The sequence below is a fragment of the Trichomonas vaginalis genome, chromosome I (assembly GCF_026262505.1).
Source record: "Trichomonas vaginalis G3 chromosome I, whole genome shotgun sequence".
NCBI lineage: Eukaryota > Parabasalia > Trichomonadida > Trichomonadidae > Trichomonas > Trichomonas vaginalis.
The window spans coordinates 21,820,245-21,835,515 of record NC_067203.1 but is presented as its reverse complement, the minus strand read 5'-3'; the positions used below and the strand labels follow the sequence as shown (position 1 = coordinate 21,835,515).

The 15,271-nt window shown below is 33.1% G+C and overlaps 10 protein-coding genes and 1 pseudogene across 11 annotated transcripts, besides 3 other annotated features; 6 read left to right on the top strand and 5 right to left on the bottom strand.

Moving 5' to 3' along the window:
- Positions 1-7,718: part of a mobile genetic element that runs on past the window's edge.
- On the bottom strand, positions 105-826 carry TVAGG3_1027920 (annotated as a pseudogene). Its single transcript has one exon. A coding segment is annotated over exon 1 (722 nt).
- Positions 843-1,220, top strand: TVAGG3_1027910 (uncharacterized protein; the record flags this gene model as incomplete). The annotated part of the gene is made up of 1 exon (XM_051255090.1): positions 843-1,220. The coding sequence occupies one exon, from the start codon at positions 843-845 to the stop codon at positions 1,218-1,220; it is 378 nt and encodes a 125-aa protein (XP_051080664.1).
- Positions 2,686-3,177, top strand: TVAGG3_1027900 (uncharacterized protein; the record flags this gene model as incomplete). Its single annotated transcript, XM_051255089.1, has 1 exon — positions 2,686-3,177. One exon carries the CDS (start codon positions 2,686-2,688, stop codon positions 3,175-3,177), a length of 492 nt encoding a protein of 163 aa, XP_051080663.1.
- On the bottom strand, positions 3,432-4,046 carry TVAGG3_1027890 (uncharacterized protein; the record flags this gene model as incomplete). The annotated part of the gene is made up of 1 exon (XM_051255088.1): positions 3,432-4,046. The coding sequence occupies one exon, from the start codon at positions 4,044-4,046 to the stop codon at positions 3,432-3,434; it is 615 nt and encodes a 204-aa protein (XP_051080662.1).
- On the top strand, positions 4,072-4,473 carry TVAGG3_1027880 (uncharacterized protein; the record flags this gene model as incomplete). The annotated part of the gene is made up of 1 exon (XM_001313541.1): positions 4,072-4,473. The coding sequence occupies one exon, from the start codon at positions 4,072-4,074 to the stop codon at positions 4,471-4,473; it is 402 nt and encodes a 133-aa protein (XP_001313542.1).
- Positions 4,509-5,324, bottom strand: TVAGG3_1027870 (protein of unknown function, DUF4106 family; the record flags this gene model as incomplete). Its single annotated transcript, XM_051255087.1, has 1 exon — positions 4,509-5,324. A coding segment is annotated over one exon (816 nt), but the record flags the coding sequence as incomplete, so codon positions are not given.
- TVAGG3_1027860 (uncharacterized protein) lies at positions 5,374-6,255 on the top strand (the record flags this gene model as incomplete). The annotated part of the gene is made up of 1 exon (XM_001313540.1): positions 5,374-6,255. The coding sequence occupies one exon, from the start codon at positions 5,374-5,376 to the stop codon at positions 6,253-6,255; it is 882 nt and encodes a 293-aa protein (XP_001313541.1).
- Positions 6,981-7,718: a terminal%2Cinverted (terminal inverted repeat of Maverick-1A transposon ID:TVAGG3_1027850).
- A 1-nt stretch (position 7,719) lies between these two features.
- Positions 7,720-9,537: a mobile genetic element.
- A 534-nt stretch (positions 9,538-10,071) lies between these two features.
- On the top strand, positions 10,072-11,910 carry TVAGG3_1027830 (UDENN domain family; the record flags this gene model as incomplete). The annotated part of the gene is made up of 1 exon (XM_001313537.1): positions 10,086-11,708. The coding sequence occupies one exon, from the start codon at positions 10,086-10,088 to the stop codon at positions 11,706-11,708; it is 1,623 nt and encodes a 540-aa protein (XP_001313538.1).
- Positions 11,911-12,412: 502 nt separating this feature from the next.
- Positions 12,413-12,934, bottom strand: TVAGG3_1027820 (uncharacterized protein; the record flags this gene model as incomplete). Its single annotated transcript, XM_001313536.1, has 1 exon — positions 12,413-12,934. One exon carries the CDS (start codon positions 12,932-12,934, stop codon positions 12,413-12,415), a length of 522 nt encoding a protein of 173 aa, XP_001313537.1.
- A 45-nt stretch (positions 12,935-12,979) lies between these two features.
- Positions 12,980-13,683, top strand: TVAGG3_1027810 (uncharacterized protein; the record flags this gene model as incomplete). Its single annotated transcript, XM_001313535.2, has 1 exon — positions 12,980-13,423. One exon carries the CDS (start codon positions 12,980-12,982, stop codon positions 13,421-13,423), a length of 444 nt encoding a protein of 147 aa, XP_001313536.1.
- A 266-nt stretch (positions 13,684-13,949) lies between these two features.
- Positions 13,950-14,488, bottom strand: TVAGG3_1027800 (microtubule binding; the record flags this gene model as incomplete). The annotated part of the gene is made up of 1 exon (XM_001313534.2): positions 14,010-14,465. One exon carries the CDS (start codon positions 14,463-14,465, stop codon positions 14,010-14,012), a length of 456 nt encoding a protein of 151 aa, XP_001313535.1.
- Positions 14,489-15,271: the final 783 nt, after the last annotated feature.

Below are 15,271 nucleotides of genomic sequence, written 5' to 3'. Positions count from 1 at the left end.
ATATCATTTGCTTCCTTTAGTGTATTTTGTGCTTCTCGTAAAGTATCCAATCCCGTACGTGCATTGTTTGCTATACGTCTTACAGTATCTATTTGACTCCTTGTTTATTGCATCCAACCAGATAAAGTTTTAATAGTATCCGAACCATTTGAAATGAAGTTCAAAGCATTTTTAACGTCATCTAAAACTTCTTCACCAAGTACTGCCCATATCTTTCCGATTTGGTATTGAAGAACTCCATATGAAGCAGCTGTTAAACCAGTATTTATAAGGTTCCATATCCATGATTTAGCAGTTTTTCCATCCTTTCCATCTTCACCATCCAAACCGTTTTCGCCTTGAGGTCCTTGTATTCCTTGTATTCCTTGTATTCCTTGTGGTCCTTGAGGTCTGGTGTCACCCTTCTCTCCTTTCAGTTCATCTTTATGTTCGTTATAATATTCTAATGTCATAAGGTGTACATCATTACTGCTACCAGCAACGCCGAGAATTTGTTTCTCATTCATGACTAAATTCTTTAGGCATTTAATGTTGTCGTCAAATCGAAAGCTCTTTAACAATTCAATGAGAACATTTAATACTTTCACTAATGAGGCATCTACTGTAGAATTTATATATTGCACCGTTCCATCATTTATGATAGGAACCTTGCTTGTTGTAATGAATGGGTCATAAGTGTTAAAAGTATCGAAATCAATGACTTTTTAGTTTTTCCATCGTCAATGACTAAATCATTGCCTTCAATGGTTAAAGTTGAGTTTTCGTTTACTAGTTCATGTGCTCTTCTTGCTTCATTTGTTTCATACGCATATGCAGCAATAGTCATATTTTAATGAGAATAAATGTTGTTCTATTTGCAAAGTACAGACCCAAACGAATACGGGACAGTAAAGCTACAAACAAACTTAGGTCTTCAGAATGAAGCGCTTGCTTTCAGAGTTGTTGACTTCAATACTATCGCAACTTTTGTCATAACAGATGAAACAGATTTCATGGAGATTGAAATAGATGGAAAGAAGCACGAAATAAGATTTCACAATAATGTAGAATATAAGATGGAAACATTAGCTGGAGTGTTAAATGCTCTCATAAATACTACAATAAACAAGGATAACGAAGAAAACTTAATGAATGTTAAACTTATTGCAGGAGTTTTGAAGTTCAGTTATGCGAAGGAGGAGTGTGGTAGAATTTACGAAAAAGTGACAGTAGAAAAGTGACACTTAACCTTAAATTTCCAAACACTATTTTTTGATTATATTTTGTTATTTATATATTTATATATGTATATATTTATATATGTATATATTTATATATGTATATATTTATATATGTATATATTTATATATGTATATATTTATATATGTATATATTTATATATGTATATATTTATATATGTATATATTTATATATGTATATATTTATATATGTATATATTTATATATGTATATATTTATATATGTATATATTTATATATGTATATATTTATATATGTATATATTTATATATGTATATATTTATATATGTATATATTTATATATGTATATATTTATATATGTATATATTTATATATGTATATATTTATATATGTATATATTTATATATGTATATATTTATATATGTATATATTTATATATGTATATATTTATATATGTATATATTTATTAGTAGCTGCTTCATGCTGCATTGAGTATTGTTGAATAATTTGAAGTAGTGGTTTTTGAAATCAGCACCCCTATGAGAGCGCTGGCGACCGAAACACCACTAGTAAGATTGTGTATTAGAAACTGCTTCATGCTGTGTTGAGTAAGCTTCGATGTCTTTGTAGGATAGCTTTCTGAGAGCGAAACAAGATAGTGTTGAAAAAAAAATTTTGAAAATCTGAGAGACTGTGCAAGAGCCAACGACCAAAACGCTACCAGTAAGATACAGCAGTAGTAGCTGCTTCATGCTGCATTGAGTATTGTTGAATAATTTGAAGTAGTGGTTTTTGAAATCAGCACCCCTATGAGAGCGCTGGCGACCGAAACACCACTAGTAAGATTGTGTATTAGAAACTGCTTCATGCTGTGTTGAGTAAGCTTCGATGTCTTTGTAGGATAGCTTTCTGAGAGCGAAACAAGATAGTGTTGAAAAAAAATTTTGAAAATCTGAGAGACTGTGCAAGAGCCAACGACCAAAACGCTACCAGTAAGATACAGCAGTAGTAGCTGCTTCATGCTGCATTGAGTATTGTTGAATAATTTGAAGTAGTGGTTTTTGAAATCAGCACCCCTATGAGAGCGCTGGCGACCGAAACACCACTAGTAAGATTGTGTATTAGAAACTGCTTCATGCTGTGTTGAGTAAGCTTCGATATCTTTATCAGACCACCTTTAAATTAACCACTCACATTCTCACTGTGGTCCATCTAAAATTTGTAAGCTTTATGACATAAAATTATATTATATGCAGGATCCCACCTATTACTTAATCTTTTTGGAATAAATGTTTTATAATATTTATCGATTGATTGTAATTTTTTGTATAAAAAAGTTTTTTATTTATATTAAAAATATATTTTGTTAATGATATTATCTTATAATTTGTAAATAAATCTAGTAATAAAATAACTTTAATAGTTGGTGTCACTTTTTCGAAAATTCTGGTTTTTTCACAATAAACAAGGATAACGAAGAAAACTTAATGAATGTTAAACTTATTGCAGGAGTTTTGAAGTTCAGTTATGCGAAGGAGTTTAAGATAACACGAATGAGTCATAGAGTACAACTTCTTTTGGGTGCATACCATATGACATTTCCTTTGAAAAGTGTTGACAAAACGATTGAGATGAAATCTGTTCCATACGTATGTTATGGTAATTGTTTATACATTGAGTCTAAAATAGCTAATGTCACAGGTATTTCAGGAGTTAATAGTAAAGGTTCAGTAGAATATAAATCCTTCTGTTATGCAGTCAATTCAATGTTCATTCCAAACGTTCCTGTCATAGCAACTCATTTAGGTAAATGGGTTCGCATTAGTCCTCATAATTTGAAAGACATGCAATTCAGACTTGTTGACTTTCAAGGAGAGCCTGTAGAACTGAAGGCACCGGTGCGAATGACTGTTGAAGTTGACTTTTTAGAAAATATTAAATGCAACAGCTTACAAGAGAACTCAGAGCTAAAAATATAAAGTATGAATGTTATGTATTAGGTCATGAACTTTGGTTGTTGCTGTTTGATGAAACAAATGAGTTAGTTATGTCAGTCAAGAGAACAGAAAAATATTGTGTTAGTGAAAACTGCACCAAGTCAATAAGATTAGGTTTGCATTATGAAGATGAGTTCAATAGTGTTGAAGAAGTTTTGGACAGATACTATAAGTTGTTAACTTGAAATTTTTTTGACTGACGGCGCAAAGCGCCAAGACCGAAGGTCCTGACTGCTTTAATTTACTAAAACATATTTCAAACAAAGCTTATAGTCAGTAGATAGTTTTGTATACTCGTTCGAATATTTATACTTAAACTCAACTCCTGTAGTTCCTGGTGTTTCAATGATGCGGATGTTACCTATTTTCATAAATAGTGGAGTTTGACCACAGCATTCGATTTCAGGGTCGAGATAGTCAATGACACATTGTTTCCCTGTTATTCGTGAGATAACATTTTCAAGGTCCTCCTTTGTTAGAATTATTTGGTTCTTGCTTATAAGATTTGTCAAAAGCTTCTTATCGTCTTTGAGTAAAATTGTTTGGTATAACTGAAGAAGGTAATGGTCTACGTTATCTGAAGGATTTGTTTGAACATTTGTGTAAGGATTGTCGTTGGCTTCTCTTGAAAGAATTTGGTCCAGTGGTGGATACTCTAACTTAACATCTGATGTAGCGTTAGCGTTTGAAGCTGTGTTTAAATTCACCGACTTAAGTTCTGGTTCTTTTTCTTTCAAACACTCTGAACTATAGTTCTTTATGACAATATTGTTTGTCGTTCGTGAGTCAACATTTGATGTTGGTTCAATTGGAACATTAACAGCACCAGCTAAGATGGATTTGCTTCTCATTTCATATAGAATAAAAACATTTTATATGTATGAAATGAACAATATACTCGACAAGGGTTTGAATGTAAAGCTAACGAATGAAAATATTGTTGAATTCACTGAGACAGGTGCTGTGTATAAAGATGTAGAACTACTGAACAAAAGAGCTAAGGGAAGAAGCAGGAACATGAACAAAGGGTGGAAGCCTATAAAAATTTATGTCAATGATGGCTCAGGAGGTTCAAACATAAAGTATGCAGAAAGTTATAGAGTTTATGCTCTCAAAGGTGAAAAGCCTTCATTTAAGAACAGCTATTCTAACGCATATCCTCAAAAGCTAACGGATGGGGAAGTGGATGATATGAATGACAGCAAAAATATTAACAGAAATGGCGACAGAGATGCATGGAATTTGTTTACCATCAGTCAATTGAAGGTTAAACTTTAAAACAATGTTGGTTGTTCCCATGGAATATTTTTGACTTTAATGGTATTAGTCATGATATGAATCTCAAGGTATGAACGAGGAGAGATGAGAGACTTATATGCTTCCCAAATTTCTTCAAAAGGTAATGTTATACCTGACTGTTTCCAAATGAGTTCAATGTCATAGCGTGAGAAACCTTGAAAGATAACGAAGTCAGTTATGAGACGTTTTATGTTTAAAGCTAAAAACCTCCATGTTTGCATAAGTATTGCTACAGTTAAATGGTAATGTCTGACTTTAGTAATGATGTTAGCTAATGGTGAGTCTGGTTTTGACACTAAACCTTTTCCGGCGAAGTCGTCACAAACTAATAAAGTGTTTGAAGGATATTTTTTGAAGGGGTATTTTGAAAGTTTTGACAGAATGTAGTTTGTAAGTCGTTTCATATCGTAAACTCCTGAGTACTGACGTAAGTGGTGTTTGTCAATAATTCTTTCCATCTCCTCAGAAGTCTTTTGCATTCCTGACTGTATAAATTCAACGATGGCATAATATTTCCTCTTACGTCGAATGTAACGTTGAAGAAATTCAATGAGTTCACTGTCTGGAACTTTAACGACAGAGGCTTGAACTTTTGACATAAATGTTTTCACTGTTGAGTCCATAGAGTCTGAAGTTGCTGATATAATGATTTGGTCATAATATGAGTCATTTCCTAAACGTTCTGTTATGAGTATATGACGAATGAGGTTAAATGTCTTACCTGAACCCATCTTTCCACAATAGAAATAAACACCATTTGAACAGAACTCATAGTCCTTACTGAAAGGAAGAATGAGAGAACTGTTGAGCTTTTCACTGCTTTCATTCATGTCTTCATCTACGTCATGTATTAAATGCTTCATTTTATCTCCATTAAAAATGCAAGTCAGAAATATTCAGAACATAGCACCGAGTCTAACTGACAAGAGTATAAAGATATACTATGAACATGTTATGATGAAACCAACCAAAATTCAAGAAAGTCAGTATACTTATGAATATCCAAGACACTGGGTAGAGTATGTAGGAGGTGAGAAAGCTATTGAAATCAGACAGGTTCGAAGTATTCCAGCAGGAAGAACAATATTATTGAAGAACTTTAATGTTTTGAGGTATAATGATGAAACAAAAAAGCAAGATAGTTTTCCTGTTGCTGTGTATGTGAACTTAGATACAGGAGATGACATGAAAGTTTTTAATACAAAGCTTCAAACGGTAGTGAGAGAACAACTGACTGCGGAAGGACATCCATTACCTTCAGAAGTTACCATAGCATATAATTTTGAAACAAACTCAATAGATTTTAAAGTCGTCTCTGCAAAGAAGTCAGGTTTTACATTTAATGAAGCAGATGTATATTCGAATGAAAACTTCAAAGCTATTGCATGGTTAGATAATGACGATTGCTTTAAGAAAATATTTAAATACAGTGACTCAACGATGTCAATAGATGACCTTCGTGGAATGTTACCATCGACGTTTACAGTAGAAGGTTCAGCAGGATTGCTTACAAGATTGTCAATTGGTGGTATTTGGTCTCGTGAGAACATTGTTATAAAATCCAGTATAAGTGAATTTGCTGAAGAATCTATATTATGTCTTTCAAACTACATGTATTCGCCGCCGAAGCATTATAGTATAACAAACTTTGTCAGTAAGTTTAACATAAGACTTGTCGAACCTTCTTCAATGAAAGATGTTGTGCTACCCAAAGACGGAAAGGATGGACTCATTATTGAGATGATTTTAATAGCATATTAAATGAGCTTGTTCTTGAAGGTCATTCATGATGAAATAACTGTTGTAGAAGATGTTAGCAATTGTTCAGACATTTTGAAGCGTATAGATGATATAGAAAGAAGTTAGATAGACCGCAAAGCGGTGAGGGCGAAGCCCGTGAGAACGCTTATGTTTCATTGACTTTCTCCAGTAACGAGAACTTTTATGAGATAATATTGAAGAGAGATGATTTTAATATGGTGTAAATGGTAGCTTGGGCAGCTTTAGGCGCAATGGGAACAAAAGCATTAGCATTTGGAGCAAAAGCACTTGGAGCTTATGACGCAGTAAATAAAATGAGTGGAGGAAGGGTTTCGAAGACATTAGATGCAAATAAAGGAAGATTGGAGGCTGGGTTGCAAAGAAGTTAAGATTAAATAAAATAGGGCTCATAAATAAAGCATCCAATTTGGTTGCGACTGAGTCAGAAAATGCTTTAGGAAAGGACGATGAGTTTGCAAAACACGCAAAAGACTTTAATGACCAGATGAAAGGTGAAACAATGCATTTAAATAGAGTCGATGGAACTAAAGAAAATGTTTCTTCTCCACCAGTAGTTTTTCCGTATGGTCCCTATGGAATGTATGGAAACCCTTACGAAAGACCATTTGACCCATTGACTGGTGGAAGTAACTGGTATCATTACGGACGAAGAAGAAAGACAGTCAAGTTGGAGACAGACGTGAAGAAAGCAACTAAAAAGAAACCAAGGAAGAGAGTTATAAAGCAATGAATTCAACAGGGTGAAAAAACAGGTGAAAAAAGAGGTGAGATCTCACCACTTCACCTAAATTTATTTTTGTGCTATGTTTTCATACGTGTGGGAGTGGTGATATCATTAATTTTTAAGTTTATTTTTTATTTTATTTTTTATTTTATTTTTATATAAATGACGAAAACTATTGAGATAACAAACTACAACGGTCATGAGTTCAAGAATTTGTTCTTCGTTCCTCGTGAAAATACATTCTATCAGATACGAGGGAGAAAGGGTAAAGTTAGTTTGAGCGTTTACGACAACAAACATAATGGGAGATATATAAAAGCAATAGATACAAACGGTAAGCGTGTTTCATTAGCTTTGTCAAAACTTACATACATTTATTTTGACAGTGATTTTGACTCTGACGATTGGAGTGACAGCAGCGATACTGAAGAATATGAACTATTGTGTGAAGCACAGCAATGGGAAGCGCTGCAATACTTTTGTAAATGAGAACATTAGTGGGAACGTTAGTGAGAACGTTTATTTTTTCATTAGTGAAGTCGTTAGCGAAAATGTTAGTGAGGTGAAGTGGTTGGCGGTTTTGTAAATATTTAAGGTTAAGTTAGTGTTGTCGTTTGTGTTGTAAAATATACATTAGCGGTTTTGTAAAGTGTCAAATTCACATATAATGGGTAAGGAGGCGCGCAGTGCCTCCGTACCCAAGATAGGTATACTAACTCTCGAGTCGAAGATTTCGCCTTTCTGGGAAGTACTGGTGCTTCAAAACCTTGAAATGTGATTCCGAGATGTTGTTTGTTCCATCTCCTTCATTTCTATAGCGAAGCATCCACCTGTCAAGATGATGGCGCCACTGTTGGTCAAAGTATTCACGGGCAGCAGGTTCCTCATTTAAAATTTCTTCTAAATTGTTGTAAACTTCATCAGGATCAATTTCTTCCTCTTCAGAACCAAAGACCAATAACTTCATTAAGTTATAGAAAGTTTCGAAGTTGGAACGATCTTGAAACTTTTCAGCCTTTCTCATGACAGCGCGCAACACATGAACGCCACACCAAATGATCTGGCATAAGGGGATGGCTGTTTCAACAGCATTTGTGATTTGAGGTGCGCAGTCCATCGAAAAATAAGATGGTTCGCGATTGATGGAGCCAAAATATGCTGTGAGACAAACTTGTATATTTTCACTTGTGTTGGGCCAAACGAAAAAATACAAAAACGGAAAAACAATTGATTCCGCGAATTTGCCAGTGACGGCATAAAATGGTATGCGAGAGCGCAAGAGCTTATAAGTGGAATCAATGTGATAAGTTTGTATTTGATGTGAAAAAGCATTTGCTTCGAATGGGGCGTAATAGAAAATCATACGATCTGGCTCGTGAATAAACTCGATGAGATCATCTGGAGAATGACTCTTAATCATGTCGACAAAAATTGCAAGAGATGTAACATCATCCGCTGAGAAACGGGTATTGATTGCATGAAGGCGTTTAGAAAACTTTTTTAAAGCATCTGTAGATTGTTGAAACATTTCCGGAATGATCCCACTATCAAATGGGATATTAAGATCTTTGAAATACCTTAATTGTGCGTAAACACGGTCTTGATTTGATTCAAAATATCTTGTTAAATAAGATCTATAAAAATATGATGTAATTTGTTGTGATTTGTTTGGAAAAGGGGCAGAATGATTGTGGGTGTTAATACATTTTCGTATGTGGTACTTGTCATCGGGAAGTGTATCAACAAGGAAGCGACATGGACAATTCGGCCACTTACAATTAAATTCGATTTGATTTCTTTCTTTCCTAGTTTTATATGAATAACTACAACCTGCTTGGATTTCTTGTTGCACTCGATACTTAAGCAACTCGATATATGTGAGTTCGTGATCTTGGATCTGCATTAAAATGAAATGATTTGAAAGAATAAAGAATTTTGAATATATTGGTCTTATTTTGATAAGCTTGGTCGTGTTTTGAATAGCTTGGCCATCTAATTCAATTATGATCTTTGAAAATTAGGTGAAATAAAACTAAACATAAATGTAAAACTAGGGATATGAAATTTTGGTTGTACACCACTTGTATGTGCCGGATACCATTGTGTCAAATTTTTTCTGAAATTAACTTTAAAAGTACTAAGTAAGATCATGAGATATAGCAATATATGTTTAAACCAACTTATATTTTGGTTGTACACCACTTGTATGTGCCGGATACCATTGTGTCAAATTTTTTCTGAAATTAACTTTAAAAGTACTAAGTAAGATCATGAGATATAGCAATATATGTTTAAACCAACTTATATTTTGGTTGTACACCACTTGTATGTGCCGGATACCATTGTGTCAAATTTTTTCTGAAATTAACTTTAAAAGTACTAAGTAAGATCATTTATTTTTGCATAATATAATGCCAATATGGTTTCTTTTGATTTTATTTCATTTATAAGCAAATCAGATTTACCCAAAAACTCCACTCCATAAGCGTTCATTTGCTAAATTCAAAAGTGACAATGGGCTAGTCTGTCCCTTTCTCGAATTGTTTCTATTGTAAAGATACATCGTAAATTAAAATTTCACGAGTCCGATATCCAGAAGAGGAATAATTTTCCTCAAATTTTTACCGTTTATTATATGGCGTCAAAAATTTTTATAAACAATCAAAAACCTGAACTATTAATTTTTATAATCCCTGTTGAATTCTAAGCTTTTTAAATAAGATTGAATTTTTTTTGACAGTTGATTTTGAAAGCAAAATTTGTAAAGTCATCCAAAATTTATATAATTTTACAGAAAACTACACAATCCGTATCTACATGATATACGAGCCTTGTAAGTTAGCTCAAATTATCGAAAAATCAAACCCCGTGATAATTTGACAGCTTGAAAGTCATATTTTGTATTTTAACTAAATTAACATAATATTTGATTAATTTTGATCATGAAATCATTTACAATTTCTTTTGAGCATTGAAAATTTTGTGCTATAAACTAAATAAATACATTGTTTGGGTATCATATAATAATCACTATTCAAGAAAGTTCAATATTGAAAAAAAAATTTGAGTTCAAGAAAAAAAAATTATGTCGAAAATGGATCTTTCTGTTTACCGTTCTCTTCAGCTTAAAAGGAGTTCAGGCATATTTACAGAGGTTATTAGAGTTGATAAAAACGCACGTAATATGCTTGAACACTTTCTTATTGTAGGAGCTCCTCCAGTCGAAAAAGGAACAAAAGTCACCGATCCGAAAATCATTACAATATTTCCTGCTTCCCCACTTGCCATGAGTCCTGACGATATGAACATGCTTACTTTGCATTGTTTTCCAAACGGATTCGGAAAATTAAAAGAAAAAGAACAAAAGAAGAAAAACCCTTTACTTGAGCTATATACATTCAGGCTTGGTGGACAGAGCTGCACGTTTTATGGCTGTGTTGCAAAGTTTAAAGTTATGACTAATCCAATTCCATGGTTTGCAAGTGAAGTATCCATTAAATATCCATTTGCATTTTGCATCATTTCTTCCATCCCCATTCTTTCTAGCCACTTCCAATTCTTGTATTTCCTAGTCAATGCATATCATAAACCGAATGAGTTCAAATTCAACAAAACAATGCTTAGCCATAAGCCATTCCATGTTATCCGAGGCGAGACACTTCCAGATTTGTTAAGAATGAATGGTTGCGGTGTTTGGCCGGGTATTACTCCAAAGATTCACTTCCTTAACCAGGTCAATCTTTATCGCTCCATCTCCATTAAGCGATACAACAAACAAGCATTCCCAGTTTTGAGCACATTGTTCGTCCACGTACCCGCAGCTGCTAGTGATATCAATTTAATCGCCGCCTGTTGCTTGGACGTTTTATTCTCATACCTTTCCATACCAGATATCGTCAATCTATTTACATACGCACTTCTCGGCAACTACATCATGTTCCAAGCTGATGATGCCAGATTATTATCTTCTAGCGTACTTGCTTTAAGAGCAATCCTCTCTCCTTTCCCATTCCAGACACCCCTCATCCCTTACGTAATTAATGATGACAGATTTATCGGATTACTTAACTCTCCTGTACCTTATATCGCAGGAGTTTTCAAAAATACCGATTTGTCAGAAATAGAGATTGGCGACCAAGCGGTTTACGTAGATCTCGAGAATGGTAAGGTCAAAGGTCCAAAAGTCGTTCGTCTTCCTAACAGAGATGGACTCATCAAAAGATTAAAGGACATCATAAGAGAAGCCAGCGAGACAATTACTGTTCCTCAGAAAGCAATCAAGAAATCCTTCTTTTCTTCTCCAACTTGGAACCAAAATTACTATACTTTCTTCAAAAACCTCGATAAGTACACGATGCCACCTGCCTTCATGTCAAACCATTACCAGAAATACATATTCGATCAAGCTACTGTCGAAAAAGTCATGTTCGCGTTTACATCTCATGTTGCACCAGAAGTAGCTGATTTAATCAAGCCATGCTTCGTTACAGATACAACAGATATCGACAGACCATGCACAGTGTTCAATAGAACACTCTTCCTCGATAGTATTCCAAAAGATTCGAAGGCTTTTTACACTCTCTTCTCGCAAACACACGCATTCGCTGGATTTTGCGATAAGAAGACTGATGAAGTCGATCTAATTAAGATGTCTGCAAATACTGAAGATGTTTCCCCTCTTGAATTAGATGATGAAGTTGATTTTTAATCGATTACTTTGAAATATGATAATAATATGTCTGTTTTTTAGAATAAATTCTACATGTGTTTATTTCTTTATAAATTTTGATGGATTTCACATTTCTATTAAATATAGAGTCACATATTTCATTTCCATTACATTTTCCAATTAGACAATGCAAGTATCCAAGAAAAATATGTTAATCAAGCTTATATAATGAAATTATGTTTTATAAAATTATGAATTTTAGGGATTGAAACAAAATGAATTATTTATTCATTTATATGTATGATAATAAACAATCATGTAATCACAGAATAAGCGTTTTAAGTCAAAATATGAAAAATATTAAAAATATTATATGTTTATTCGAATAGTATTGATCCATTCTTACTATAACAATACAAGCTATTATTTTAACATCAGTACAAATCGGATTCTCTTTGTAATTGGATCAAAATTTAACAATTAACTAATTAATGATGTTTTAGTATCGTGCACTTATATAAATCTGTGAGTATAATACATTCCCTATGAAATTTAGTTTAAAATGTTATTTCATTTTGATAATTGTTCGACAAATGGTTGTAATGCATGTACAAGCATAAATTCAACAAATTCATCATATGGAATTAAGCATTCATCAGAAAATTAGAATCAAAAGATTTCAAATAACGATATAATTATAAATTGGATAATTAAACCTAAAGGATAACGCAAATATGTAATTTCTAGATCTTGGCTACCTTTTGCTTTAGAGTTTCAAATGCCTGCTGACACAATTTTTTGTATTTATTTTTTTCTCGTGTTGTATTTTGAAGATCTTCCTCTATTTCTCTTAGTTTTCCATCTAGTTGATTAATTTCGTACCTCAATGAACTGATTCTAGAAATTCTTTCTTCTCTTTCAGTATCCTCTCTTGGTTTTCTCAAATTAGCTAATTCTTTCTCCAGTTGAGTGATTTCATCCTTCAGCTGTCTGTTTTTTTGAGACTCTGAATTAAATTCATCAGCAAGTTTACCAGCTGAAATAAGATCCTTTAAAAGGCGATCTTCATGAGAATTCCATGATTTGTTAGCTTGAGATAGTGAAGTTTTCCATTCTTTATCTATTTTTTCAAGGATTACTTGATTTTCATCCGCGTGAATCTTTTTAATTCTCTCCAATTCAGTTTCTTTCCATGCTTCAAAGTCGAACGCATGATTATCCTTTGATGTACGGTTTTCTTGATCATTCTTTTTTGTACCTTTCATCAAAATCTATTCTAAAATTAAACGTTCATTTGTAAACAAAAAATTATGACTAGTACAGGGTTGACAGAGGAGGAGGAAAATAAATACATGATATTTATAAAGAACTTGATGAAAAATGGTAGAAATTTTGTAGGATACCCAATAACCCAAAGAATTATCGAAATAACTAGAAAATATGGGAATAGCATTATAAAGAATACGGAACATTACCAAGTTGTAGTTAATTTTGAAAGTAAATATAAGCATGGTGAGGACCACCCAAGTTCCTTGGCACTTGCAATTCTTAATGTATGTCAAGATCTTCATAAAAATCATATAATTTCGTCTGATCAGTATGCTGAATATTACAATACACCGATTACACTCGACAGCTTTGAACGTGAAGCTGGACAAAAAGAATTAGCTAAATTAATTGCGTTTTATCAACCATATATTAATTACCTTAATTTAAGGGAATTAAAACCTGACCCAAAGAACAAAAAGATGTAATACCAGATTTACTCACAAAATAAGCTTTACTACAATATAGTATCTGTAAATCAATATTTTACCATTTTGAATAGGTACTATATTTGCAGATACTAGACAGAAAAAGAAGACATTGTTGTTCAGCGCATTTCCTTTGTTATTTAATTAAAAGCTTGTTTTTCATAATTAAAATTGCAGAACATGGAGTTAATAACGGTACATTAGCGCGCTAAAAGTCAAACATAAGTTAAAGAGTCAATAATAAAAAATATATTTCTAAGTGACTTAGTTTATTTTTGGTCAACTAGCAGGAGTGGAATAAATTATGATAGGATTGATTTTTTTGCAATCATAATAAGATTTAATTTGAAGTTTCAGATCTAAATATCATTTTTAGTGAAGCTATTGTAAGATGAACGCAACAGTTATTGACTCATCTAATTTATTGTTATTGCGTCCATATTGATACAGAATAATCGTTTTTTCAAGAAAAAATTTCTATTCTAAAGAAAAAATAGAAAAACAAACAATAAAAAAAGAGGGAAGATTGAATATAAGAAGATAATACTCTAATTTTAATGTATACGAATATACCAATAGAATTTATTTAATACTTGTAGTCTGGGCAGGAGCCGATGATAAGATAGAAGTATGGCTTAGCACCTGATTCATCATGCTTGCAGAAGAGCATCATGTCATCAACGTTGTTTGTTGGGCCAACGAAGAAATCGAATTCCTTGAAGTTAGCATCAACCCACATGACGAACTTCTTAGCGTTCTGCATGAATTCTGTCTGAGCATCGCCGGAAAGCTGAGCCTTACGGGCTGGGATGAACTTCTTGCACCAGGCACCGAACTGAGCCTTTGTGAGTTCGAGCTTCTGAAGGTTGTTGTTGTATGGGATGTTCATGACTGTGTCCTTTCTTGTGGTTTCGCCTTCTTCGACATCGACTTCGATGTAGTCACCCTCGAATTCGAGAGCGCCGATGTCCTCCTTGCGAACTAATTTGTAAGCATCGGAAACAAGCTCGTCCTCTTCAATTGGAGATGCGTAGTATCTCATTCTGTCTGAAAAATGATTTGAAAGATTTTGAAATTAATTGAGAACTCTGGTCATGTCACTTTTTTCTTTCAAAGATAGGCCACACCTAGGTTTCAAAGGAACCGCTTTTTCCAGGCCACGCCCTTTTTTAATCCCACCAACTTTAATGAATTAACTTTGACACACGCCATATTGCCTGCACTTTTCATCAAATCCGAAAAAAAAATTATTGATTTTCACCCTTTCAATTATTGTGAGGATTTATGGCATCACTCGAATTTTAAAATAGGCTGTATAACCAAATATAGAGAATTAATATTTGTGGTTCCTGTTTTTGAACTTCCACATTCAAAATTCTGATCGAACAATTCTCTCAAAAGATAAATGTTCGTCAATCCAAATCATCAAAATATCAACTACCTTACCAATCTTTTCAAAACTTACTCATTGTTGGTCTCAAATAAATAAATCCGTTGTTCTCATTGCAATCGGAACTGGCCAGATAACTATGCCACGCCTACATATGTGTTTCATCTGATTGTTTTCTAGCAGTACAGGATGTTCTAGCACAAGATCACAAGAAAATAAAATTCAATCTAATAAAATTCCAAACAAATTGCTCCGAAATCTATATATTTCAATAATATATACTGAAAAATCTTATATTACTCAAGTCTAAGAAAGTTTTTCAGCATTATTTTAAATTTTCGATGAAAATTACTTAAAAACTGTTCAATTCTATTAAATTTGAATTTTATATATAAAAAGGTTCCATCTAATCCCATTAACAAAGGGACCTTTTCTAATATAAAATTTCGTAAAGATCA